At 33.8% G+C, this 25895-nt stretch overlaps 1 protein-coding gene across 1 annotated transcript in view; it reads right to left on the bottom strand.

Annotated features, from left to right (window-relative positions):
* Positions 1-25895, bottom strand: part of LOC118264509 (uncharacterized) — a 94775-nt gene that overhangs the window by 13369 nt on the left and 55511 nt on the right. Inside the window, exons 3-6 of the mRNA XM_035577034.2 lie at positions 17587-17804; positions 15305-15443; positions 13783-13932; positions 10837-10980 (exon numbers count right to left, since the gene is read on the bottom strand). Of these exons, the coding sequence (XP_035432927.2) occupies positions 10837-10980; positions 13783-13932; positions 15305-15443; positions 17587-17804 (651 nt within the window). The remainder of the gene's footprint in view (positions 1-10836; positions 10981-13782; positions 13933-15304; positions 15444-17586; positions 17805-25895) is intronic.

Genomic DNA, 25895 nt, shown 5'->3' with positions numbered 1-25895 from the left:
ACATGTAGGGTGAACGATAATTAGTGTCCGATATTTTAATACGTTATCATGAGTACAATACTCATGATTACAAACAACTTTCCCAAAGATTTTTTTGTATACTCTTTAGTTTTCTTTTTATCACCGCATCGTCTTTGCGTCTAAATCACTCAATCATGACGTCGAGTAATAATACATACTGACGCCACAAAACCAAAATCCCACATTAATCCAAAATTAGTAAAACAGTTACACGAATTACATACTAACGGAGTTACATTGGTAAAGCATACTATTCCAATATTACAATGCAGCAACAAAACAGTGAATTGAACCCAAAACAGCGAGTTCGAACTCGAATACTGCAAGTTGAACCCAAATAGCGCGTTCAACCTCGGTGAAGTTGTTTCCGATAAACAAAATGTTTGGCAGTATCTAGAATTTAAATGCATGCTACGTGAAACTCGAACTAGATCACGTTTTCCTTGCTTCGATGCAGTTGTGCACTTAAAAATAAGATAAACTTAGGTAGTACCTATATGGGTAGGTAGTAAAAAAATCGTTTTTGTTTCTAGGTCTTCTAGCCACAATACACTCGCGGTTGAATAGTCATGTTGCTTTATCGTAATTTGGACATTACTCAAAATCTCACATGTTTATTTAGAAATAATGATGTAACTAGCTTCTACCAGTGGGTTTGTCCACGTTCTTGTGGAATAAAAAGAACCCAATCACAAAAGTCAGCTTAAACGCTGTTTGTATAACAAATTTCATCAAACTCCGTTCAGTAGTTTCATCGTGGTTGGCGGATAAACAACCAAACAAACATTCACATTTATAATATTAGTGTGGTTATTCAATTTAGGAATAGACATTGGACTCCACGACTTCATGGTGTTCAATGGCATTTTGCTTTGAACTCATGGCATTTCGCTAACCAGTAACTAGTAAATAAACAAACGTACCTATTATAAACTTGTTTAATTACGTATATTTTTGCATTAACGTTATTATGCAGTGAATGCAGCTTCTGTTGAAAGCGCATTGTGTTTTGGTGCAAATCCCATACTGTTCGCAGTTTAATAAGCAAAGTTCACGGGGTCAATTTATTTTATAATTAGACTGTATGAGGTTTTCGAAATTATATAATTACATATACATATTAAACAAATAAGGAGTTAGCAGAGGTACTCATTATGGTATCATATTTCGAGAGTTCTTAACTTAATTTCAAGTTTTGCTTTTACAGTAAAGTTACCTTAAGTTGATACCATTTTTTATGTATAGGTGTTTTTGTGGTAACTACTAACCAGGCACAGATATCTAGATGAATATCCACTGTTGACACAAACGTCAATAAACCTTATCTATTTAATCTCATAAAGACACAAACAAAATAGCAGTTTTGTCAGAAAAATAATAAGCACCCTTGTAAGGGTCAGACAATTTCCCAAATATCTCAGTAACAAACCAACCAAATAAATGTAAGGAGACATTCTATTACGAAATAAACATATAAACATCACAGAAACAAGAGTGGTATAAAGAGTACTAGTGTAATATGATAAAGAGAGATAAAAAATAGGACCCTGTCTATGTCTAGTATTGCTGAAAGGCATCTCTCTAGTCGGTCATGTCACAGAGTAAAACACCACAGAAGAATATTTATTTCAATCAAATTGGCGATACCCACCCATTAAGTTGTTCTATGGTTATTACGTCGATATGATACGAGTCAATATAAAACTAAGTTTAACAAAACCGATTTCTAAAATTAAAGACACGTGTTCAAGCGCGAAACTTATTTTTTAAGTCGGGTAATATTCCTAAAACCTTTTCCTTAGTCTGATAAATACTACGCTGAAAACTGCATCAAAATCGGTTTAGCCAAACGCGAGACAATCGACAAACTTACTACGGACTACCCTCGGGTTACCGGGGCTTCGGGTCGAAAAGCAGGAGTATAAACTGGGTGGTTATTTGTAAGTAAGAATCTGAAACTCCCTCTCGCTTCACCCAAGATGGGAGAAGTCATTGGATGATTTTCCTTGCGCAAAAAACCCTTTCTGCTGAGGTTCATACGACGCCTAAAATAAACCAATAATTTAACCTTACTATTATACTTTCAAAATAGAATAAAACCTAGATTAAAGGCGTTTTAAAAGATCAATGATTTTAATTGCGTTATCTAACTGTGTCTCTTTATCCTGTGACACCACTTCTAGACAATAAAAGATAGGAAGAGTTTCGACTGTCCGCGTTCGCTTCGCATTTTTATGACTCAGATTTATTGCTGGCGAAGCGTATCTTGGAGCAGTAATAACTGGAAGCGATTTAAGCAAATAACTCTATCGATGGTAGCTGTATTATGAGAATTCTCTCATGCCTTCTAACCTTGCACGTCAGGAATGCTCTAAAAGAACAAGTCGTTCAAAGTTTGAATTTACGCATCGGAATTCCCAGAAATGGTTTGTCGTTTCCATTTTGTTTTATAGATCTGTGATTTATTTTTTAAATTTAATTCTGTGCAGCTCAGTCAGTTGTGTTTAATTCAAATGCTTAGTGAAATGTAATTTAAATATCATTGATGTTGTAATTATTAGAAAAATAAATTAGTGTTTAGCTGTAATCAGTGATGCGCAAACTAAAATACTAGGTCATGTTTATTTGAAATTAACTAATTCATTTTATAATTACATTATATAATATAAAATACATGAACGGGAACGTGTTCATTCAAATGAAAATGTAATAGACGTAATTACCCCCAATTGCCATCTTCCCAATCCCCGATTCCCCAACAACCCTTAAATTCCTAACACCCAAAAGTCCAGCAACGCACTTATAACGCCTCTGGTGTTTCGGGTGCCCATAGGCGGCGAGGATTGCTTACAAAAAGGTGATGCGTCTGCTCGTTCACCGGTTTATACCATAAAAAAATATATCGTCAGGCAGTTACACTATAGTGCTTCGATATTCGAAAAATAAAACAATAAAGATTGGATTACAACTCCGCTATAATTAGATTTTAATTTGTAGATAATTAACGCGTTACTGGAGACGTTAGGTAAGTCTAGACCTACTGATAATTTGTTAAAGTTAATTAAAAGAGACAAAACCCTGCGAGAAATTCAGTGATTGGAATGAAGAGCCTTTACAATAAAAATAGCATTAAAATACTGTAAGAACCAGATCTGTGCGTTCGGCGCTTTGCATTCCACACGCGCTCATAGAGCCATCAGACCACCACAGATAGGGTCCAGTAGGGCTGAAGCCGACATACAGTAGGGCTGAGCTGCGGACTACCTTGCGGCTTACCAGAGCTCCGGCTCAAAAACAGGAGTACGAACGGAGTTATTTTTAGTCAGTAAGAGTCTGACAGTCCCTCTCACCTTATCCAAGGCGAGATAAATCATTAGATGAAATTCTCCCCTCACAATAAAAGAAATCTTGTTGAACCCAAGCTCCTCAAATTTTGGTAAAGCGTTTAACTATACCAAATAATTAGCAACATCTTTAGACGTACAAAATGCTTTGAACTTTAATATCGCACAGAAATCTTCACAAAAGGACCTTCTTGTTACATTTTTAACAACTTGCCCTATTATCTAGGTTTCTTATTGCCAAGGATTTTTCTCAAAATGTACTTACGTTTTTAGGTTCTTAAAATCCTTGTTCTTTTTTTTTGGTACTATTTTTATAACAATAGCTACCTATGTAACTTCAACCTTCTCTTGTACATAATTTGTTCAACCTTCTGGTAAATAATTTAATATTGATTTGTATTATATTTTTATTGTAAAATCAAGGTTGTTGATTTTAAAGTTCATTTTGCTTTTAGCATGGAAAATCAAAATGAGGTCAATATTTTACAATAACATTGGAGTGCATAAATTTTCACACTGTTTTTATTATCAACCGTAATATCATGATAAAAAGAAATAATTATACTTTGCTCATTTTATTGAACTCTTCTACAACCCCATTTTTAATCTAGATTGTAGGAAAACTTTATAAAACTTTTAAAACACGGAACCTGCAAACTATTTTAATTAGATTTTGGGTATCAACAAGATATCCTATCCAAACTGATCCAAGACAAAAGATTTCAAAATATCAAGTTTGCGAAAGAAATTACGTTTTTGTCGCTAACAAGTTCAAATGACTTCTGTGAGAAATGACGAAAACGTCTTTAAGTCCCTTAATTTGACTTTACGATATATTTATTAACAAGGAAGACGGATCTACGAAACGGTTTTTCATAGTCTTAATCCAGTGAACGACTTGCCCGAAGCTAAAATTTCGCAACGAGCTGAATCAACACAAATCTTTGGATTTTATTTCTTTTCTAATTTATCTTTTACTATCCACAGGGACTTGTTAAAGTTAGTATCTATGTCTTTGGAGAGAGATTTCATTAGGCCCATAAATTTCTAAGAATTGTTGGTCTTTCGATCATTCTGTAACCGATTCTAGTTAGTCGTTTAAGCCTCTGTTAACTTTAACGATTTATCAAAAGTTTAATGTTTTGGCAGTTGCAATATCTTCCTAAGTATAAATTTTGTTATAAAAACCGAACAACCAGACTCTTCCGTTTACGTAACATTAGTCGCAAACGTGTCGTGGTGGCCCGGAGGCTTAAGACGCTCCTCATGCATGAGTGTGCGCTCGAAAACTACCAATGGCAAGTACCAATGTGACTTCTTCCGAGTTATATGTACTTTCTAAGATTATTTAGACACCACTGACAAATGGTGAAGGAAAACATCGTGAGGAAACCTGGACTTATAATTTATAATTATAAGTTAGAAATTGCCAACCCGCATTGAGCAAGCGTGGTGATTAATGCTCAAACTTTCTCTTTCTGGAGAGAAAGAGAAAGTTTGAGCCTCTTCTCTGCCTCTTCTCACATGGAGATGTGAGAAGAGGCTTTGGTCAGCAGTGGTCATTTATAGATATAATGTGAGTCGCAAACGTCCGAACTATTTTCTTCTAGTGTCTAAATTTAACCGTACATTAAACTACAATGGTTTAAGTATAAAAACTTGAAAATGAAAAGTCATACCTTGAATTATGTAATGGTTCACCTCATCCAGTCAAATCTAGTTTAGATACAAACCTAAGAAAACAACCTCACTGCAGACGAACATTAAAACAACACCCATCAACATACATCAACATTCTATTCAGAAACACACACCTTAGTTTTAGATTTTACTGTCAGTCTGTCTGTTCTTGACTTTATCTCCTTGATATTAAAGTCCCGGGACATATAATGAGGATCCACACTAACTCGGAGTATAAACAAGGTTAAGTATTAAGAAGTTCGTGTCTCAAGTTACGTGTGTTCCTCTGAATCACAAATAGGTGAACTTGTTTTGTTTGACTTTCTTTAGTTGTGTTATTGTTGCTGGTTTACGTGGCTCAAGTACCTATGTATGTATGTAGTTTATGTAGTTTGTTCTAAGTATAGTTGATACTGTAACGATTGGAGGTCAATTTCTTAAAGAAATGGACGTTGTTTTTCTTTTTGCAGGTTTTAAAGCAGTCACAATTTGACTGGGTTGATATGATAAAGAGCACAAAAAAGCAGAGTCGAAAGTATGATTCTTACCAATTTTATTCAGTTGCTTATCTATAAAAATATTCGGATTTTAGACAATATAAAGTATCATATCGTCATATCTTTTATCCCCGAAAGGGTAAGCAGAGGTGCAATTTTCATCATTTGTGTTTATAAGTCCCATGTAATAGGGGATGAGCCTGTTGCCATATACTGTCATATAGTACACAATTCCAGACTCCGTGCTACTACAGAAAAAAAATCGTAAAACCGAAAATAGACCAATAATACTATGCTCAACCCGGAAATCGAACCTTAACACTTTGCCAGGTACAATATAATGTATTCAAGTAACACAGGCAGTATCTTATACTCAACAAGAATATATTTTTATTTCGGTACAATAAGCGTATTTCTGTTCAAGCGATTCTTTCTCAGTTTTCCGTTGCCAAATGCAATAGAAATTTCTGGAAAAATATGGAAAAATAAAATTTTGTTCTGTACGTGGTCACTGGGTGTAAACTGGACTGTTTTCAGGACCGACTCGTGTTACTGGATATTATCCTAGTTTATTCATATTTTGTTATCTTTCTTTTATTCTCGGTTTTATCATATTGCTTGCAAACTATGTACATACATATAATAATCTTCCTTGCTATGTAACTTACTCAAGTTGACCTCTATTTTGGAATAGTATGTCTTTTGGCAATACAAAAAGGAATAGCCAGTGACCTGTTTTTTTATATGCATTCACAAATAGGGATGATGACGGGGTATGAAAATTAAAAACGCATCTAGTCCGTCAGTTTGGTAAGGAAAAAAACAGAAACGTATTTTTTTTATTTTGTCGTATTAAAAAAAAACTTAAATAAAACTATTCAAAGCTTAACAGTAGGAGCACATACGATATTTCTACGTATAAAACGTACCTATGTAGAAGTGACATCATGCGATATTTACAATCAATATATCTTCGAAAGCATTTCTTTCCATAAGAAAAATAAAATACATGTCTAACATTATAAAACAATTTAAAAGACGGACATTAAAGTAAAAATTGGTCATCTACCCTATTGAGCAAAAACCTTTTCACTTTAACATGAGTGTGGCTCACACAACTACAGCATCGTTGGTAGTCAATATAATTAATATGTTAGCAAACAATTAATCAACGCTATGCGTCTTCTGCGTTAATTAAAAACGTAGGGTCTACGTAAGCTAACCTCGACAAGGGAACATTTGCGCTCAAATGTTTGTTGAGGCAGTAAGCTCGAAGACACTCGTTACTGAGCACCCAACATTGCATAATACGGACCACCCCGTAAATGTGAGCACTGATAGTGAAGTAAAAGGAACATATATAACACTCTGTATGTTCCGGAGTGGTAAACTAGAGATGAGCATATTATGGGAACAAGATTTCCATACGTCTGAAAGAATCGTGTTTTGGATGCTGTGTAAAATGTAAAATCTTTTTTTTTATGGAATAGTGGGCAAACGAGCAGACGAGTCACCTGATGGTATGCGATCAGCGCCGCCCATGGACACCCGCAACACCAGAGGAGTCACAGGTGCGTTGCCGGCCTTTTAAGAAGGAATACGCTCTTTTCTTGAAGGTTTTCTATCTATGACCGAGGTGTGGTGGAAAACTCATACCGTAGGTATAAAACTGTATTTTGTGAGTTCTATATCACAAAGCAGAATATAATTAGTTGCCTTTAGAGTCCACTTAGCGTTCCTGCACACCATGCCGGAAAATTACGCACGTGTAAGTTTGTACGCGACCGGTAATGGTATGAATCAAACAAATGAAATGCGCGTGGCGGCGGTGCGGTGGCGGCGCGGCAGCGGCGATGCGTATGTACAATGTAACGGTCGCGGCGGCACGGCAGCAGTGCGTGCGGCAGTGGTGGCATCGTGTTGAGGCACGCTACTGCCTATTGCTTAAGGGCCCCGCGCCCATTGCTATTTTAGTAGCGCATTCACTAAACGCGCGACAGCATTTTTACTAACGTATGTTACTTTTATATGCACTTAATATTTGTATCGATGCAAACACGCGATAGCATCGCTACAAAAAGTCGCCGTGGGCGAGGGCCCTTAGAAACTAACTATTACTTATTCTAGTTTTTCTATGAGGTAGTTACTCAAGTGACCCCTCTTATATTTATTTTTTATTCTATCAAACAAATATCACAACGCAGTGTTTTACATGGAATCAAGTCAATATAAATACGAACCTTTCTTCCGAGAAAAATACTGAAAGTAAAAAAAATCGGTGATTGAAAGATGTCAGGTATAAGCACTCGCATTTGTGCCTCTTGAATATTTGATGGGCCGGAAATTGGGAAAGTGTGTATTCACTTTAGAAACTTGAAAGGACATTGTTTTCATTAAATCGTGAGAAAAACCTTACCGTCTGCTGTGAAAGTAAACTTAGAGTAACTTTGTTTTTGTTCTTGAGAAAGTACATCTATGTGTTGAATTACATTTCGTTACATTTGCAATAATAACTAGTAATTAAATAATATAGTGCTTTTCGGTAAATAGCCCAGTCAGAATTTACTCAAAAATACTATCAGATTAAGAAATATGTATCTTATTATTGAAAATTTCTGCCTCGTAATGCAAAACTGTGGAATGAGCTGTCATCGGCGGAATTTCCGAACCGACACGACCTTCAAACTGTTCAGAATCTCTATTGGCTCCGGCAACGCACATCGGTCTTTTTTCCGTTGCGGGTGTCTATGGGCAGCGCTGATCGCTTACCATCAGGTGACCGGTCTTCTGTATTGCCTCCTATTCCACAAAAAAAAAACTTCTTCCTCTCTCCTTCCAAGTGCTTGACCAAATTGTACAAAGCAAAAAAACATTACAAAGTAGACGATTTTCTTAAGTTTCTACCAAACCGCACAAAGACGTAAGTTTATATAGTTGCTCTAACAGTTTACTAACGAGTATTTAGATCTGACTAGACTAGTTAAGGGTTTGTTATTGAAACTAAAACTAGTAAGATTATATTTTGAAACTAAAGGGACACAGTCTGACGGAGGATCCTAAATTATATAATTGTGTACTAGAGAACTAAGTTTCATGAAGACAAGTAAACGTTAAATTGAATATAAATGTATGGTATGTATTTTCTGATATATGTATATCGTATAGGATCACCCGTTTTATATCTTGAAGAAGAAGAATAAGGTAGGATAGCATTTGTTAAATTTTAGTATACTTATGACTTATTTATTGACTGTATTGAAATGTAATTAATGCATGTAGAAAGCGATGTGAAACAAATTTCATACTTATGTAGGTATCTACTTTTTAAAATTAAGTTCAACATAATATGCAAACCAGGTGCAAATATTAAGTGAGTGTATCTACACTTCATTTTTGAGTCTTACACAAAATCTACCAACAACACGTGACTCGTTGAAGATCATATTTTATTAATAGAAAATTAAATTTCACCGTTTTATCGAGCCGGATGCGGGGAGATACCGGATCAAATAGCTCTCGGCTCTAGAATATTAAAATAAATCGCGAAAAAAAAAGAACTGAAAACAATAACTTGCAAATCGTCGAAACAAAATGAAATAACAACGTAAACCGTGATTTACGGAACCGCCGCGCGGTACCGAACGAAAGAAACGTTTCCGCCAGCTGACCCATAATAAATATACATTTGACAAGGAAACAAAAGGAGAGAGGGAACGAAAAAATAAATATTAAAAATAACAAAAAAAAAAAAACTTTTTGACTGATCGACGGGAAAGAGAAATAACTTTCTTAACAGTAAGCCGAGGGCTTGTTTTCTTCTTTGCCTAATAAAACATAGATTGTTTTGGAAACAAATTCAACAACGCTTAGTTGTATTACTTCTAAGTCATTTAATAACTCACAGAGGCAATATCTGTGTAAGGAATGGAGATCTCAGATTGAAATAATGTTGGCAGATGTTCATAAATATTAATAAGTAACTAGCATTGGCCCCGTGGCGCTGTTTGCTTGTACATTTTAGTGGTCTCAAGTGACAATAATGTTAGTACGAAGGTCTTAAAGCAATTCGTTTTGCAAGAGGATGCTGGAGTTCTCTCTATTGTTGCAAGATAATATATCTTTCCCGTTTTCACTGCGAATTACTAAGATTCCCAGAATTTCTGGCTATGTTTACTTGTAGAGCTGTTAACACCGCTGTAGTCGCGTCTTGCTTGGCTGGGTCACTGTTTCTAGAAATTTCGCTCTTATGATTCCATTTCAACGAATTGTCTGTTAAATAACTTGGTAAAAGACGGGAATTGTGACACAATGTGACTTGTACGAAATTTTCTTTTAAGACGTAGCAAGTTAAAAAGTATAACTGCAGATAAATATGATTGTTCCTTGTGTATTTAGCAATTACTTAGCTTTTAGCAATTGGATTTTTTTACTTTATTTACTTTTTATGATATAAGCCGGTAAGCGAGTAGACGGATCACCCGTGGATACCCGAAACACCAGAGTCGTTATAAGTGCGTTACCGGCCTTTTGTGGGTTAGGAATTTAAGCATTGTTGGGGAATATTTAACCTTAGATATTGCGAGGTTTACCAACAATAACTTTAACCTATATATTATTTCATGTTAATGCACCTTTTCTTTACAATACTGCAAGTGCTATGATGTTAACTAATTTATTTTTTACAACGACGAAATCTTATCTTTACATTGTGTTAACTCGAAGACATTATTTTTAAATCTAATAGAAGTAACGTAAGTAATCTGTGTAAGTGTACCTTAGGGAGTGGTGAGAGCTGAGACAAAGGGATTACAGGAGAAACAATTTGTCTAGCAAGCATTATTCCGAGCAATATGCTCAGAGATTGTTTGTAGTTTTAGTCTATAGCAGTTGTTTGTACTCTAGATGCAGACGATACTAGAGTTGATTTAATAATTATTGGATGGTTTGAAAGTGTATTAATTGTCATTACATTTAATAAGTGAGTAAGAAGATAGTACACTTCTCTTGGGTTAGATTTGGTTTTGTTTTTTATGCAGAATGTTTTTAAGTGATGAAACAAGACTTTAGTACACACCCATGTATTAAAGTCAAGTCAAATAAAACAAGTAAACATTGTACCAAAAAAACCGCTCCCAACTTACTCAGAACCCTATTTAATCCAGACATTACAGTTTCGCCCATAAAGAAGTGGCCAAAAAAGCGTCCATTAAAACTGCACGATGTTTAAAAGCTGTTTACGACTTAATTGCTCAACTTACGAGTTTTAAAACATTATAACATTCTCATGGACTCACCGCAAGTGTAAACAACTTTGAGGTAGGTTCGACTCCCGGCTCGACACGGCTTGCCGAACATGTTACTGTCCGCAGAGAGAACACATCTTCTTTTACCATGGCACTCCCTCATGGCAGTCTCCGTGGCATATGGCTCCAAGCAAGCTGAGAAAAAAAGGTTTTATTAACCATCAAATTTGTTTAGATTGAGTCCTATAAAGAGTTCCAAGTATTTTGTTTGTTTAACTTTTAAAGTTGTTCTGGTTAAAGAAAAAAGTGTATGTTTATAGTAATAAAGACTTTTACAGCTTCAGTCTCGTTGTAACTTTAAATAAGTGTGCACTCAACTATTAAACATATTGTATTTATTCATTCAATATTAACGTTTACTGATTCTCGGTAATATTGTGTCGAATACAGGAACATCAAAATAATTAAAACTACGCATTGAAATGAAAACAACAAATTATTATTTAAACACGCTAAAAGAGTAACCGATACCGCGTAATTTAAAACCGATGAATCCGTAATTACGACACGCTTTTAGTTAAAATCGGAGTAATTGTGGCGGGTAGCGCACGGACGTTATCCAACCAACAACACTGATGTTTGACAAACGAAACAATTATATTGTAAAAGTTTATTCTAACAATAAAATTCGGTACGGCACCGCTAATAGTAGTCAGGTCTATTGGACTTTTTACCAACCACCCCTGAAACATCTCTTAACTATAACTGCCGTACTCAGAGACATTTAATGGTTACTTAACCCTGTCTTTACCAATTGTTTTTTATACAAAATCGTTACTATGGAATTTGAGTAATCATAAAATGTCTCTGAGCGCGGCAGTTAGTAACGATTTTGTTCCGAAAACAATTGCCAAAGACTGAGTTACATATGGTGTTGTAGCACCGAAACTAATCACTTCCTTGTACTGTGTACGGTATGTATAGGTTGGTGAAAACCAATATACCGCTAAATGTAATTTATCTCATCTTAGGAGTCCCTTAAAATTTAGGAGAGGTTGATAAAACGGGTATAAGAGTAATTGTTTCGTAAAGATGTCTACAATAGCAAAAAATATGGTAACAGACCGAAAATTTTTCAGTTACATAAGGTGGCCAGTACTTATAATGAGGGTCATCATCGATTTCATGTTTTCCAGCCCCCGTTTATCGCTCACTTAGGGTTGAATAATGTGCCTACCCACTTTCGCGAAGAATGGGGGTGCCGTTTGCCCAACTAAAATTAGACTGACGCTTCCAGAATGAGCAACCAAACGCTCGTGTTTGTATAAATATTCTGACGGTTAATTTGTTTTAATATTCGAACGCAGTTTTAGCATTCCGAATTCAAATGTTTAAATTGCCATGTCATTCAAATGTCGCGAACATAGATTTGTTCTATTTGGGAATTTTAAAAGTAAACCGTTTGGTATTCATTGAAATTGTATTTAATTATTAAGTTTTGCTCGATTGATACCTTCTTCTATTGTACTCAGGGCCTTTGTAGCTATTGTAAACAATCGTACAACTTCTATATTGTGTTTTCTACAAATAGTAAGTCGGTCAAACGCAATAAAACAGTTAAGTCGGCCATCTGTTCAGTCAGGCCCTATAGTTAATTCTTTTATACAAACTCATAAAAAGTATTACTTAACAAAATTTAAATTCTTCTAATGTTTTTGTTATTTACAAACAAATTTTCCCTGTTTACTTTTGTGACAAAAATTTATACAATGCACTTTAAAATTCATTTACTTCGCGCCAGATTAAAATTTTTACAATTGGATAATGCAAATTCTAAACATTTAAAGTACTTTTCGAGTATAATTCGAATCCGCTCATCCTTACGTTTCTAAAACGTAAGAATCTAAATAATTTATTCAATAAACAGGCTTCAATGGGCTGAATTTACACGTTAAAATTAAATTAGCGATTCCGACCGAGGAACGCTTTCATTTTGAAATTAGGTTTCCTTCAGAATGAATTTGAGATGATAAAAGTACTAAATTGTGCTTATTAATTTTCTATCACTGTCTATTGTTCCCCGTTATATTATATTGCTACATTTCAAGAACATTTAATCTACATTTATTTATGCAAATGGCGGCAAAGTATTCTCGATCCCCTCGGTCGCAGATTAGTCATATTTGACAGGAGTGAATATACAAAGCGAATAATTGAATAGTGAAGGTAAATGACAGTTTGAGATGAATGATCGCCCTTTGCAACTGTTATACAAATGCAGTGTTAGAACTAATATGTTTTAGTAACATTTATTTCTGTCAACTACAGACTTGAAAATTTGAATCGATATTGCTTGTGACGGTTGAATCAATTCCCGAGGTACAACAACATCACAAAAATAAAAACGATTGCAGTTCATCCATCACTGGAGACATGCGTAAATGAAACAAAAATACAGGGACAAAATGTTGGATGAAAGAAACAAAACAGATTAGAAACAACGAGATGAGTTTTTCAGGTGAATGGAGTTGGGTGACGAAAAGGAAAAGTAGATAATGGATAAAAAAGAAATGTTCGTAGCGTTTAGGGTCAAGCTTACGCTGTTGCTAACTGTCGTATTAATGTTTCGTATTGTACGGAGAACCAAATATACGTATTCTTCGCTTCTACTCATATTGATTTTCTACTAAGCTAAGATTTTGGTTAGAAGAAATGTTGGTTTTTTTTCTCTTTATATTATTATACTGACATATTTTACGTTTGTATTATTAAAAGAGGTAAGATATTGTTTTGAATAAAAATACAAGTTAGGTATATGTAGGTATAAAAATACAGTCGATTTTTTAATGGTTTTGAATGTATTCAACGTCGTCGGGTACGTATTTGAAATTTTGCTTAATTTCCATAATTTTTATCTAACAAAACTTCAAATAACAATGTCATTACTACAAAAATAATATCATTTGCTTAACTTAATAAATTCTATCCAATACTTACTTTCTTCCTTCATTCCTCGTGGCTGTGGACACTGGATCGAGTCATACTCCGTTCTTCCATACTGAGCTGAGTATATTGCGACCCTCGAGTGAGGATTGCAACTTAAGTGCAGCACATCATTCTCACAACCAACTTTACTTCTGAACTCGTCTGTGAACAAGGAAAATATGTTAAAGCTATAAAATAATGTACCTATAAAGCTAGAAAACACACATTCTAAATTAAACTCTAAGGCCGACCCATAAGGACAAATTTAATTTAGAGACCATGCCTATTTGTAAGCGGCCTATAAATGACATATTATGCTTGTATCTTGCTTAGAAACAATGAAAACTATCCATGAAGCGGCAACTTCAAAATCATCATCATCATTTCGAGTTGTGGTCAGTTACCCTTAGCTATTTAGTTATTTATGTTAAAAGTCCTTAAGTATATGAAGCGACCTTGTCATCAACAGTAAAGAAAAACTTTACAGCACTTTCCACTTGATCAAGGTATTGAACGATAAATAACTTATTCTCGACAATCAGCCAACGAATACTGATGGAAATGCTAATTAAGATAGAAAGATGAGCCTTCGATCCAAGATAAAAGCGTCCAAGTAATAGATTGGAAGCATAATGAGATTGTCGAAGATAGTATAGACTTAGAAGAGAAATATTAAATGTAAGAAATAAGAGACAGGGAAGGTCGCCACGAGCTTAATAATGTTTTCGAAGAAAATAATGATAAAATTGGTTTGGCATTAAGTAGGTTATTTTGGTTGCTGCTTGATTTGTTTGATGGCATGTAAATCAATTTTGAAGATAATGACACGTTGACAATAGTTATCGTATATTTTTATGAGTTTTACTTTGAAAATGGTTGTTTTGTTCAACATTATTCATTGAAGAGGCTAAAACCAGACTCAAAAACGTAGTCTAACATAGATAGAATCACTAAACTAATACCATTCTGTTCCGATAACAATCTAAACTCTTTCTTATCCCATTAAAAATAGAGTACCATTTTAAAGTGCTCACAAACAAATAGTAGTTACTATTCTCACAAAGGAACCAACGAGGCAACATCGAAATAAATCGAATCGTATTCAAATCGCTCCTCACATTTCTATCAAATAGGAATTTGTCATCAAGAACGTTTTAAAAATACTCTTTGAAATAGTTTAGAGAGACCTATCGGAATATAGTAACATCAATTTTGTAGCTGTAGGTAATGAAATATTTATTGGATTCCGTTACGTAGATGTTTTTTATATATTGAATATTGAATTGAATCTTAATATTTCACAGAATATTTTGCATAGCATATCATAACATGTCACAGTCCTTTTTTGTTAGTACGTATAAAAACTATATCATGCAATAGAAGGGTCAACTGAACTCATTAACACAAATTTCTTTTCGGACTCGTAGAAATCGTTTGATTTGCCTTCACAATATACCATTTGACTAAGAAGATAGTCAGTTAAATGTAGAGTTTAGTATAATAATGTATTAAATTAGGTAGACTAGGTACTTACAGGGACGGCATTTGTATGCGACTTCAACGAATCTTCTAGAGCCCGGGCAGGGGTCGACTCCAAAGGCCTTGGGGCTTGTGTGGAATTTACACTGTCGCTTCTTCTGACACGCTTCCACCACTGTCTGTAACAAGGAATACTACGCAAATTAGTTAGTATGCCTATTCTCTTCAAACTTTGGCAAAAGCATAGTTACTTTACCCCCAAGGTATTTACCAGTCTGATAGTTTTGCAACTGTTATCAAGCAGAAAACTTCCAAACATGTGGGTTGAATAATTATACGTGACTATTTTCAGCACTCGACTAATGCTTAGAAGTCTATGTAGGTACGGGTATTAGTCTAATTTTCTATTCAAATATAATTAAAGATCTGAGTATCTTAATAAGCACACAAGTAGGACACGTAGTTCGAATGATATATTATAATTACTGGAATCAAACACGAGACGCAAATTTGCTCTTCGTAAAATTAATAATTTATGATTTCTGAAAGGCTTATGATTTTATACAGAAATGTGTAATAGAAAGTTTGAAACAAAATGTAGATGATATTTTGTAACTAGCGTTCAAATTGCTCTGGGAAATCAAACCTTCCACCCACGGAAAGAGAAGTTTTCTCATTCGTTCTGTATCAGAAACATTAGCTGCTATTATAATCAAAATGACAAATATAACATGACGCACTTTCATTGAACCGTATATTTTCTCATCAGACAACGTTTTATTTGGAAATCCTTTTATCAATTCGAAAGCATTGTAACGACAAAATAACACATTTCAATTTATCGAAGGAATCCTTTTTGAACCAAAATCATATTTTACTGGCAAATAAAATTATATTCGTATTCCATCGCGGGTTATATGAAAACATTAAACGTAACGATAGAATAACTGCTATTTTACATTTAACAAATCCTTGATGTTTTCGTAGCGGCGAATGTTCGAGAAAAACAAAGCCTCTTGTAGTAATAATACGAAATAACAAAGCTAAATCAGGTTTGTGTTTTCTAAGCTGAAGTTGTACTAAAGAAAATATGAGGGAAATATGAAACGAGTGAAATATCGCATACAATGTTGTTATATGAAGGGCTGACAGTATTGGCAGCTGCTCGTAAAGCCGAATTATTGCCTAAACATATCAGAGCAGTAATAAAATTTGGTGAAAGGAACAGTCTGATGTTTGACATTTCACTAAATGGACATTTGAAAAGGCATAAAATTTGAATGCTGCTGATGTATGAATGCTTCAAATTGATAGGATTAAAGTGATTGGAATATTTCATTGAAAATACAAACATTCATCAAATTGCTCTTAAAGCCTTTTTGGCAGCCATAAAAGTAATTGTTTGGTTTTCAAATATGGTTACACAATGTGAAACTATGAAATTTTAAGTCGATTGTACAATTGATTTACAATGGATTTAAAAATAAACTGTACCAGTCACCACTGCAATTACAGTACAACAAGCAAGGGTTTGTACTATACATTTTTTTATGGAACACGCCGGTAAACTGGTAGACGTATCACCTGATGGTAAGCAATCGCCGCCACCTATGGACACTTGAAACACCAGAGGCGTTACAAGTGCATTGCCGGCCTTTTGGGGTTTAAGAATTTAAGGGTTGTTGGGGAATCGGGGATTGGGAAGGGCGGAATTGGGCCTCCGGTAACCTCACTCACACAACTAAACACAACGCAAGCGTTGTTTCACGTCGGTTTTCGGTGAGGCCGTGGTATCACCCCGGTCGAGCCGGCCCATTCGTGCCGAAAACACGACATTAATTGATTTGTTCAAACGCACACACAGTGGTGGTCTGGCTTTATTTTGAGCGACCCCATAAAATCCCGTCGATATTACAAGAGGCGATTAAAGGATTACATTTAGGAAGACAGACAGCTGTATCAACCGGGTACAATCCCACATTACACAACGGGCGACCCAACCGCTGATGAAGCGTATATCTAATCTAATTATTTTACATGCCATGTAGGTTTTACATTGTATTATTTTAGGACATTTGATTAATTTGCTCAGAGATAAAAAATGTACTCGCAATTGTAGTAGGTAAGAGGTAATGTAATTAGGTACTTTGTTACCATATTCAGGTAAGGCATTGTAAAAAAATACGTTTCAAATTAGTTTCAATACAGATCGGTTTACAATACTGAACCAATTTTTTCAATGTCCAATTTTCTTAATGTCGATACCTACTTATGTTTTCAAAACAAATATAAATTGCTTTCCCTACAAAACATATTGCCATTAAAAATTCATCTAACCTGTAAAGCGCTGGGCCAGATACATGAAGTATCTCCAACTACTTCGACAGCTACCGGCTGATACTCTGCCAGGTCTGAAGCACAGGATCCTTGTGTAGCCGAAGCTCCATACTGAGCCACTTGGATGCTGATGGTGGTTCCTCGAGGACATATGAGCGTCACCATCTCCTCATCACAAGCAGCCTTCTGATGTGTTCGAAGTGTACCCAGAAGAAGTTCTGTGGACAAAAGAATTTGTGTTTTATTACGGTGTGTTGTGGTTGTATTTTGAAAAACTTCATAATTGAAGAATAGATGGATAATTGTTATTTGACTATTGAATGAAAAATGTCTTCAAATAAATACTATGTATTTTTGAATGGAAAACTTTTCAACTTTCATGTATAGACGTTGTTAGTAGATTAATGGCTATTGTAACTGGTCCAATATTTACCAAGAAACGCTCATACAAGCAGTACAAAAGCATTGTATTGTAGGCAGTTGCGTACAATAAATGCATTTACCCTCAAATATCCAATTCATTTTCTTAAAAGTCAGCTCTGACTTTAGTATGTGTTCAAAAGAATAATAGTTAAGTCATAAGCAATATTTTTGGCACCGCAAAGCCATTTTAATCTGAACCGACTGTGTCTGCCCACAAATAAGTGCTCTCTCCATTCTTTAAACAGGGCATCACACCAAGCAATTTAGGTCATTACAAAATTCCGAGATAAAATCTGATAATTGAATAAAACGAAGGTACCTATAATTAATTACTTGAGAAGCTCCTCGCCTTGTTATTACCTAGTTCTAATAATTACATAACGATATTAATTGAAAATTGAAAGGTAGTTTGTAATTTTAGTAATTGAGAAAATTACTAGGTACATCACAGAATAATAAATACAGTAACATTAACAAATAGTTCATTCATTCAAAACATTATATTGTACGTTTTTTGTTTCGTCGACATTAATTTATTTTAGTTGACATTAGTTTATTCAAATATTGAAGATCAATATTGTGATTACTGAGACGAATTTAAATATATTTCAAGAATATTTATTCGCATATCGAAATTTCTTTTGAACACGTTATTGCTAACATTACTTAAATAATAACATTTCATTTGAATAACGGCTCTGACGATCAAATCAATACCAATAAGATTTATTGCCAATTACGAGTACAGACAGGTGTGCAAATAAAACATTTTAAAAATACGCTGTTGTACATAATTTAATTACTCTGCAATAACAATACCTTAATAGGTATAAATACCAGTAATTAGTAATCTAGTTACTAGCAAACTATGGGTACCTACAATCTATACATATAATAAAATCGTAGAAAAGTGCTGTCTGTACATTGAAAATAAAAATAAAAAAAATAGCAGGGGTTATTGTTATGTCGATGTCGAACCCAAAAATGTAATTAACTTTTTTTTTGTCTGTTTGTCTGTTTGTCTGTTTGTCTGTTCGTCTGTGCGCGCTAATCTCAGAAACGGCTGATCCGAGTTGGATGCGGTTTTCACGAATATATTGTGGGATGCTTAAATTTACATTTAGTGTATGTTTCATGTCAATCGGTTCATAAATAAAAAAGTTATGTCAAATTAAAGAATCACGTCGAACATTCTATGCTTATACCATTAATCTCCGCAACTATTTGACGGATTTGGTTGAAATTTGGTACAGATATAGTTTAGAACCTTAGAAAGGACATAGATATATTTTTATTTCAAAAAAAAAATCAAAAAATAAAATAAAAATAAAATAAAAAAATAAAATAAAAATAAAAATAAAATAAAAATAAAATAAAAATAAAATAAAATAAAATAAAATAAAATAAAATAAAAATAAAATAAAATAAAATAAAAATAAAAAAAAATAAAAATAAAAATAAAAATAAAATAAAAATAAAATAAAAATAAAATAAAAATAAAAATAAAAATAAAAATAAAAATAAAAATAAAAATAAAAATAAAAATAAAAATAAAAATAAAATAAAAATAAAATAAAAATAAAAATAAAAATAAAATAAAAATAAAATAAAAATAAAATAAAAATAAAATAAAAATAAAATAAAAATAAAATAAAAATAAAATAAAAATAAAATAAAAATAAAATAAAAATAAAATAAAAATAAAATAAAAATAAAATAAAAATAAAATAAAAATAAAATAAAAATAAAATAAAAAAAAATAAAAATAAAATAAAAATAAAATAAAAATAAAATAAAAATAAAATAAAAATAAAATAAAATAAAAATAAAATAAAAATAAAATAAAAAAAATAAAATAAAAAATAAATTTATTCCGGACATACAGCGCCATCTATTGTTCAATTTCGTACTTATAGTACGGAATTGAACAATGTCGGGCTGTTCCTATACTCCGTAGATAGATGGCGTTGATCGCGCAATGGTGTAATTACAATTGTTCAGTTCATGTTATTGTTTTAATTCATTGGAAATTTGTTTTTACAAAATAGTAAAAAGCAATGAAAAATATAACATAATACAACTTTTAGTACAAAGAAAACGCTCTAACGGAGTATAGATAATTCTATGTCGATCGTTACACGACTTCGGTTCATGTTATTGTTTTAATTCATCGAAAAAAGTTAACAAATAGTAAAAAGGTATGACAAAAATTATATCAATATAATTAAACTTTTAGTACAAAGAAAATGCCCGAACGGAGTATAAATAAATAATCCAAGTTGTCTTTATCCTCGATAGATGGCGTTGGGAGAAATAGATTGCGCTATGGTTTTGTTATAATTATTTGGTTGGGTATCGGCCGAGCGCTTCGGTACTATTGTAGAAAATGTGTATTATATTATCAGTCGTATGATTATTTGTCTGTAGTGGTCCTGCTGTTTCGTATATTCTAAATTGGTTTCGTTGTATTTGTCAATTAATAAGTTTATTTGTTGGGTTTTCCTGGTTTTCTGGTTAAACTTTTTAACGTAGGTTTAGTTTGATATCGATTATTAGTAGTTACTGTAGTTAGTTTTTTTAATAAAATTGTAAGTCTAATTTATAAATTAATTAGATTAGATTTAAGTCGTTTCTTTTAAATTATTTAGTTTAAGCTTGGTTATTATAGCATAAAGGATAGGTTCTAATATAATTTCTTTTTTAATTGTTATAAATTCGTAATTCGTAGCTTTCTTTAGTTTTAAGTAAGTTTTCATCTTAAGTTCGGAAAGATTATAATATTTCTTTAGTTAAAGTCCGTTTTTAAACTATTTTTTCAATGCCCTAAGTGAGTATACATCTATTAAAATCAAACGCAGAGCTCATTATGTTGATTTTTGAAGAGTTCCCTGGAATATCTTCCACATCTCATTTTTGAAGAGATCCCGCGAGATCGGGAACTATGTGGTTAAAACCAAAAATTTGCCGGAAGTCACTATTCCACGCGAACGAAGTCGCGGGCAAAAGCTAGTTAATAATATAATGATAAACGAAGATGTAATAGCTAAGTTGTGAAACTACGTGACCGTTTCCACTGATACTAAGCTATGTAGCTATGCAGAGAAGATGCGCAGCTCGAGTATGCAACATATCCATATAAGGAAGCCATCCATAGCACACATCCATTGTATGTATCCATAGCATGCGTCTTTCCATATGAATAAAATAACTTAGCGATGTTTTCACCAGTACTCAGCTATGTGTACCAATGATGATTGGTAGAAGCCAAACACATCCACAGCAACTTAGCAAAGCATATATCTGGTGAAAAAACACTCTAACAGCTGATGAAACAGAACCAACAGCAAGATAGACATAAATAAAACAGTTTTTGATCGCAAACATAAGAGAATTCCTAAAATTTTGCAACTGCCGACAGGTTTATTTACCTAAGAGCTCAGATGCGTATTGAAAAATACCACAGGGGTCCCCCAAGGACGTTGAGGACCCAACAACGATTTATCAATCTTCATTCAGCCCTGCGGAGTTGCTTTTCAAAATTTTGTTTGCGTGGACCGAGTAGATGATAATGTAGTCATATTTTCTATAGACGTTCTTGTTTTGGACACCTAAATGTGTTATTTTTGGTGTCATTAATGGACGTTTTTGGTCTCTTTCGGTTTCTTTTAACATGTATAATTAAACTTGTTTGAATAAAGCTTCCATTGAATTATGAGAAGGTCACTAGATTGTTTGGTGAAAATTGTTTGCTGTAGACATCAAGAAGTTTGAAGAGCTTTATTTCAATGACAGGAACAAAGAAATAGTTCAAGAAACTAAGAGAAGCTTGGTTTAGTATTCATTAAAATTCAAATAACGATATCCAGCATAAGACGCGCTAAAACCTTCAAAAGGAAAATTTTAGTTTTTATTATTTTTTATAAGCACCCAATTAGAAGTTCATATTATATTCAATGTTCCCAATTAGAGTCAGAAGGCTAACAATACTCGTATCATTTTGGATGTAATAACACTAATTGAGTTTTTATTAGCAACATAACAATTTGAGGACTGTTGGAAGCCCACTAGGGGTCTTAGAGCTGCTCGACGAGTCGTAACGATCCCTCTTATGACCGAACATGTTATTATGGTCTATTGCTTGAGTGCTGTGACGTCACATTAGCTTGATAAGAAATGATCCTTTAGATCAATTGAGGGTTAATTTTTTTTGTAATATGATCCTTGTGTTGGATCGAATGTCCATGTTAGTGGGATCCAATGAGTTAGAATGGGCATGCTTATTTGGGATATAGATACCCGAAGTGTGTATTTAGTTTTTGATGAATCGAGTAGCGGTTGTATAAAATTGGATAGTGATAATCTCGTTTACTTTACTACTGCGTGAGATAACATTGGTCTAGCCTCTTTCACTTAGACTTTATGGGAAAAAATGGTACTATACTTATTACACATTATTGCATTTAAGTTTGCCTATTTGTGTTACTTTTTTTTTCGTTAAATAAGACGTTACGACGACGATGTTTTTTTTTAATATTTGATGGGTCGACATTTGGCTGCTATCTCGCCCGGTGGTAAGTGATGATGCGGCCTACGATGGAGCACGTCTGCCCATGAGCAACCTATTCACTCGGGCCTTGAAGACACCCAAGTTATACCCATACGTTGGCTTAATTTCCTGAATATGTTGTTACTTGAGCTGCATTACTTTAACATTATTTTTTTTTTTACTTAAATGAATGAAGTACCTATTCTACTTATCTACCGTTGCTTTAAAAAGTCGGCAAAAGAACAAAACACTCGCGGTACATTTAAAAAAGATATGCACAATATCCAAAGCCGCAGTTCAAATGTTTTTGCCGACGCACATGGCTTTGAGTGGCGCTACTTAACATTTTTTTAAATGAGAAAAAAAAAACAACCCTTGAACGCTACTGTGAAACTGTTTTTTTTTTACAATCATGGTATCTTGCAGACACCCCTATGAAAGAACACGTGTCGGACGTCTGATTCAAAATGTCAGTTTTTTTAGTAGGTACTTGTATATTATCATTTAAGAGATCGGTGTCATACATCCGACTTTCTATCTTAAAATAGTTTTATTACAATTTTTTATCTAGGTAGGTATAATGTTACATGGAGATGAGATGACGTAAGAACACAATATGTTTATTTTTTTTTTCATAAAATGCAATATAACTCATATTTTTTATAGGTACATTTTTTTACCCCACATTAGGATTTTCTTCTGCGTCATGGGTACGTACAAATATACAAGTTCACATACATATAACACCCAGACCCGAAACAACAATTAGTGGATCACACAAACAGTTGCTCCGTGCTGGAACCAATCCCGCTACACGTTGTGCGGCAGCCAATCACCCAGCCCCCGCGCCAACCGTGCAGTCATATACCAAATACAATATTTAGAGAACCTAAAAATCTACCCCAGAAACCAATCATCACGACAGCACCAAGAATACTGTCACAAAACCTTTTTTTTTTTGAGTGGGGAAAATCATCTAATGTCTTCTCTCGCCTTGGGGGAGACGAGAGGGAGTGTCAGACTCTTACTGACTAAAAACCACCCCATTTCTACTCCTGCTTTTCGAACCGGAGCCCCGGTAAACCCGCTAGGTAGTCCGCAGCTCAGTCACAAAACCCTTAGCAACAAAAACAAGAAACATAATAACTCAAGTCCTTACGCAACGAATTGCTAACCTCATTTTACCACCAAACAACATCGGAGCTATCAAATAAAAAGCAACGAGCACTTCTATTACAATAAATAATAACGACCTATCAAACCCTATATCCATACTTAATACTAATTTATAATATCCTATAAATTTCAAGTACTGTTTACCTTATCTTTTACTGGCCCACACGTGTAGACAATAAACCTCTGAGATTGTATTTTATGACTTATTTCGTGTGACAGAATATAGATATTTCTACACAATATTGGAAAAGTATAGTCTGAAAAATAAAAACGAATTTTGATACAGACTGGAAGTTCTTTAAATTACAATTCAATTAATTACTTCAATGAAGATTTTAAAGATATTCAAATGGAGTCTTAATAAATACGTTAGTTACGTAGAGTTTAAACAAAGAGTCTGTAGCCTTAGTACGAGTATGCTTTACGTTTAACGAAAATGAAACGAGTGCGCGTTTGGCGCTCTGATTGGCCGATGCGAATAAACCCACCAATCACGCTGAACTAGCTATCGTTTCGATCTCGTTAAACGTAGAACAAACTCGTACTAAGCCCTCTGCTTGTCGTAGTAGCATGTAGGCATAGTCACTACAATGGACCTCCGATTAACATAATTCCTGGCATTGTAGACAAAGCGAAACTATGTATCTTCATTCATCAGTTTCTCGTACATGCTCGTTGCTCGTTTGTTGAAGATATTCCAAATGGAATCTTCTACAAAGGTTGTGTATCTTGTCAATATAAATCCATCTATGATTCCTTTATCATTCATTAAATGATTTAACAAGTAATACATTAAAATGATGTTCTTATGTTAAACTGTTTTAATTGTCTTATATTATATGGTCATCAAGATTAAGAGTGTGTATCCAAATAGATCGATCGACCGGACGTCAGAAAGTTGTTAAGCTACCAATTACTAAGCCCAATTTTAACCGTGTTTTTGAATTTATTAAACCCAAACAAACAGGTTAAGCTAAATAAATTCCTATAAAAGGCAAATTCATTCTCATCTAGGGCTGATGCCGACCCGGAGCTGCGGACTGCCTAGCGGGTTACCGGGGCTCCGGCTCGAAAAGCAGAAGTAGGAACGAGGTGGTTTCTAGTCAGTAAGAGTCTGACACTCCCTCTCGCCTCGCCCAAGACCTGAGAACATAATGGATAATCTTCCCAACTCAAAAAAAAAAAATCTCAACTAAAAACGAAATAATTAAATAAAATCATGCTTACTCTAAACACGTCTTATGAATTCAAGCTAAACCTTACTTCAACATGACTTATATCAATATTATCTAAGTTATCTCTGTCCACACCCTTTTATCACTGTTTGTCCAAGTTAATCAGTATTAAGTCACGTGTACACAACCACGAACCGTAATTTAAGGTATGCTTAGTTATAATTAATTGGACCTTAGTGTGTTTGACCTCAGACTAATCATGTACTGAGTAACATAAAATATAGGTTGACATAAGACTTAGGACCTCAAAATATTTGTCTGGCTTCCTAAATTAACGTCTTGTGGTTAGCAAAGGTAGAGAGCAAAACCATTTCTTTGGTTAACACGTCAGAGTACAAGTGTAGACTCTATTATCGTAACTACGAATATCAAAATCAAATACCTAAAAAAAAGAAACCCGACCTGAAATACATAGATTTTGCGTACCACTGAATTTTATTAAAGTGTAGGTCTCTTGTCTTTAATGAATGAAAAAGGCAACTCATAATGACTCATATTGATGGTTGAAAGGCTAATTATTGATCTAATGGACATTTCTTTGTGGCATTAATTGATACATATTGCAAATCACCGAATTTTTCTTCATCAAATGATGTATATAACTCAAATATTAAAGTCCACTAAAATGCTTCACTGAGAGACTGCTTTAGATATTAAGTCCGCCTATACACATAGTTTGTATTCAGTTTAATAAATAAGTAAATTTTTAGTTTAAAAGATATTAAAAGAAGTTTTAATTAAAAACGGATGCGATCATCAATATCCAAGACAAAAACTGTTTCAGCAAAAACGTTAATGGAAAATAAATTATCTGAAGACGTCTATAGACGTTGTCCTTTTGTGTTTTAAAGTTTATAAATATTCTCAATCAAATCTTGCTTATTCTTTGTAAATAGATTTTTTGTTAATTTTATTTCTTTGTAGATTTG

The sequence above is a fragment of the Spodoptera frugiperda genome, chromosome 26, assembly GCF_023101765.2.
Source record: "Spodoptera frugiperda isolate SF20-4 chromosome 26, AGI-APGP_CSIRO_Sfru_2.0, whole genome shotgun sequence".
Lineage (NCBI taxonomy): Eukaryota > Metazoa > Arthropoda > Insecta > Lepidoptera > Noctuidae > Spodoptera > Spodoptera frugiperda.
This window is presented reverse-complemented; position numbering and strand designations above follow the sequence as displayed.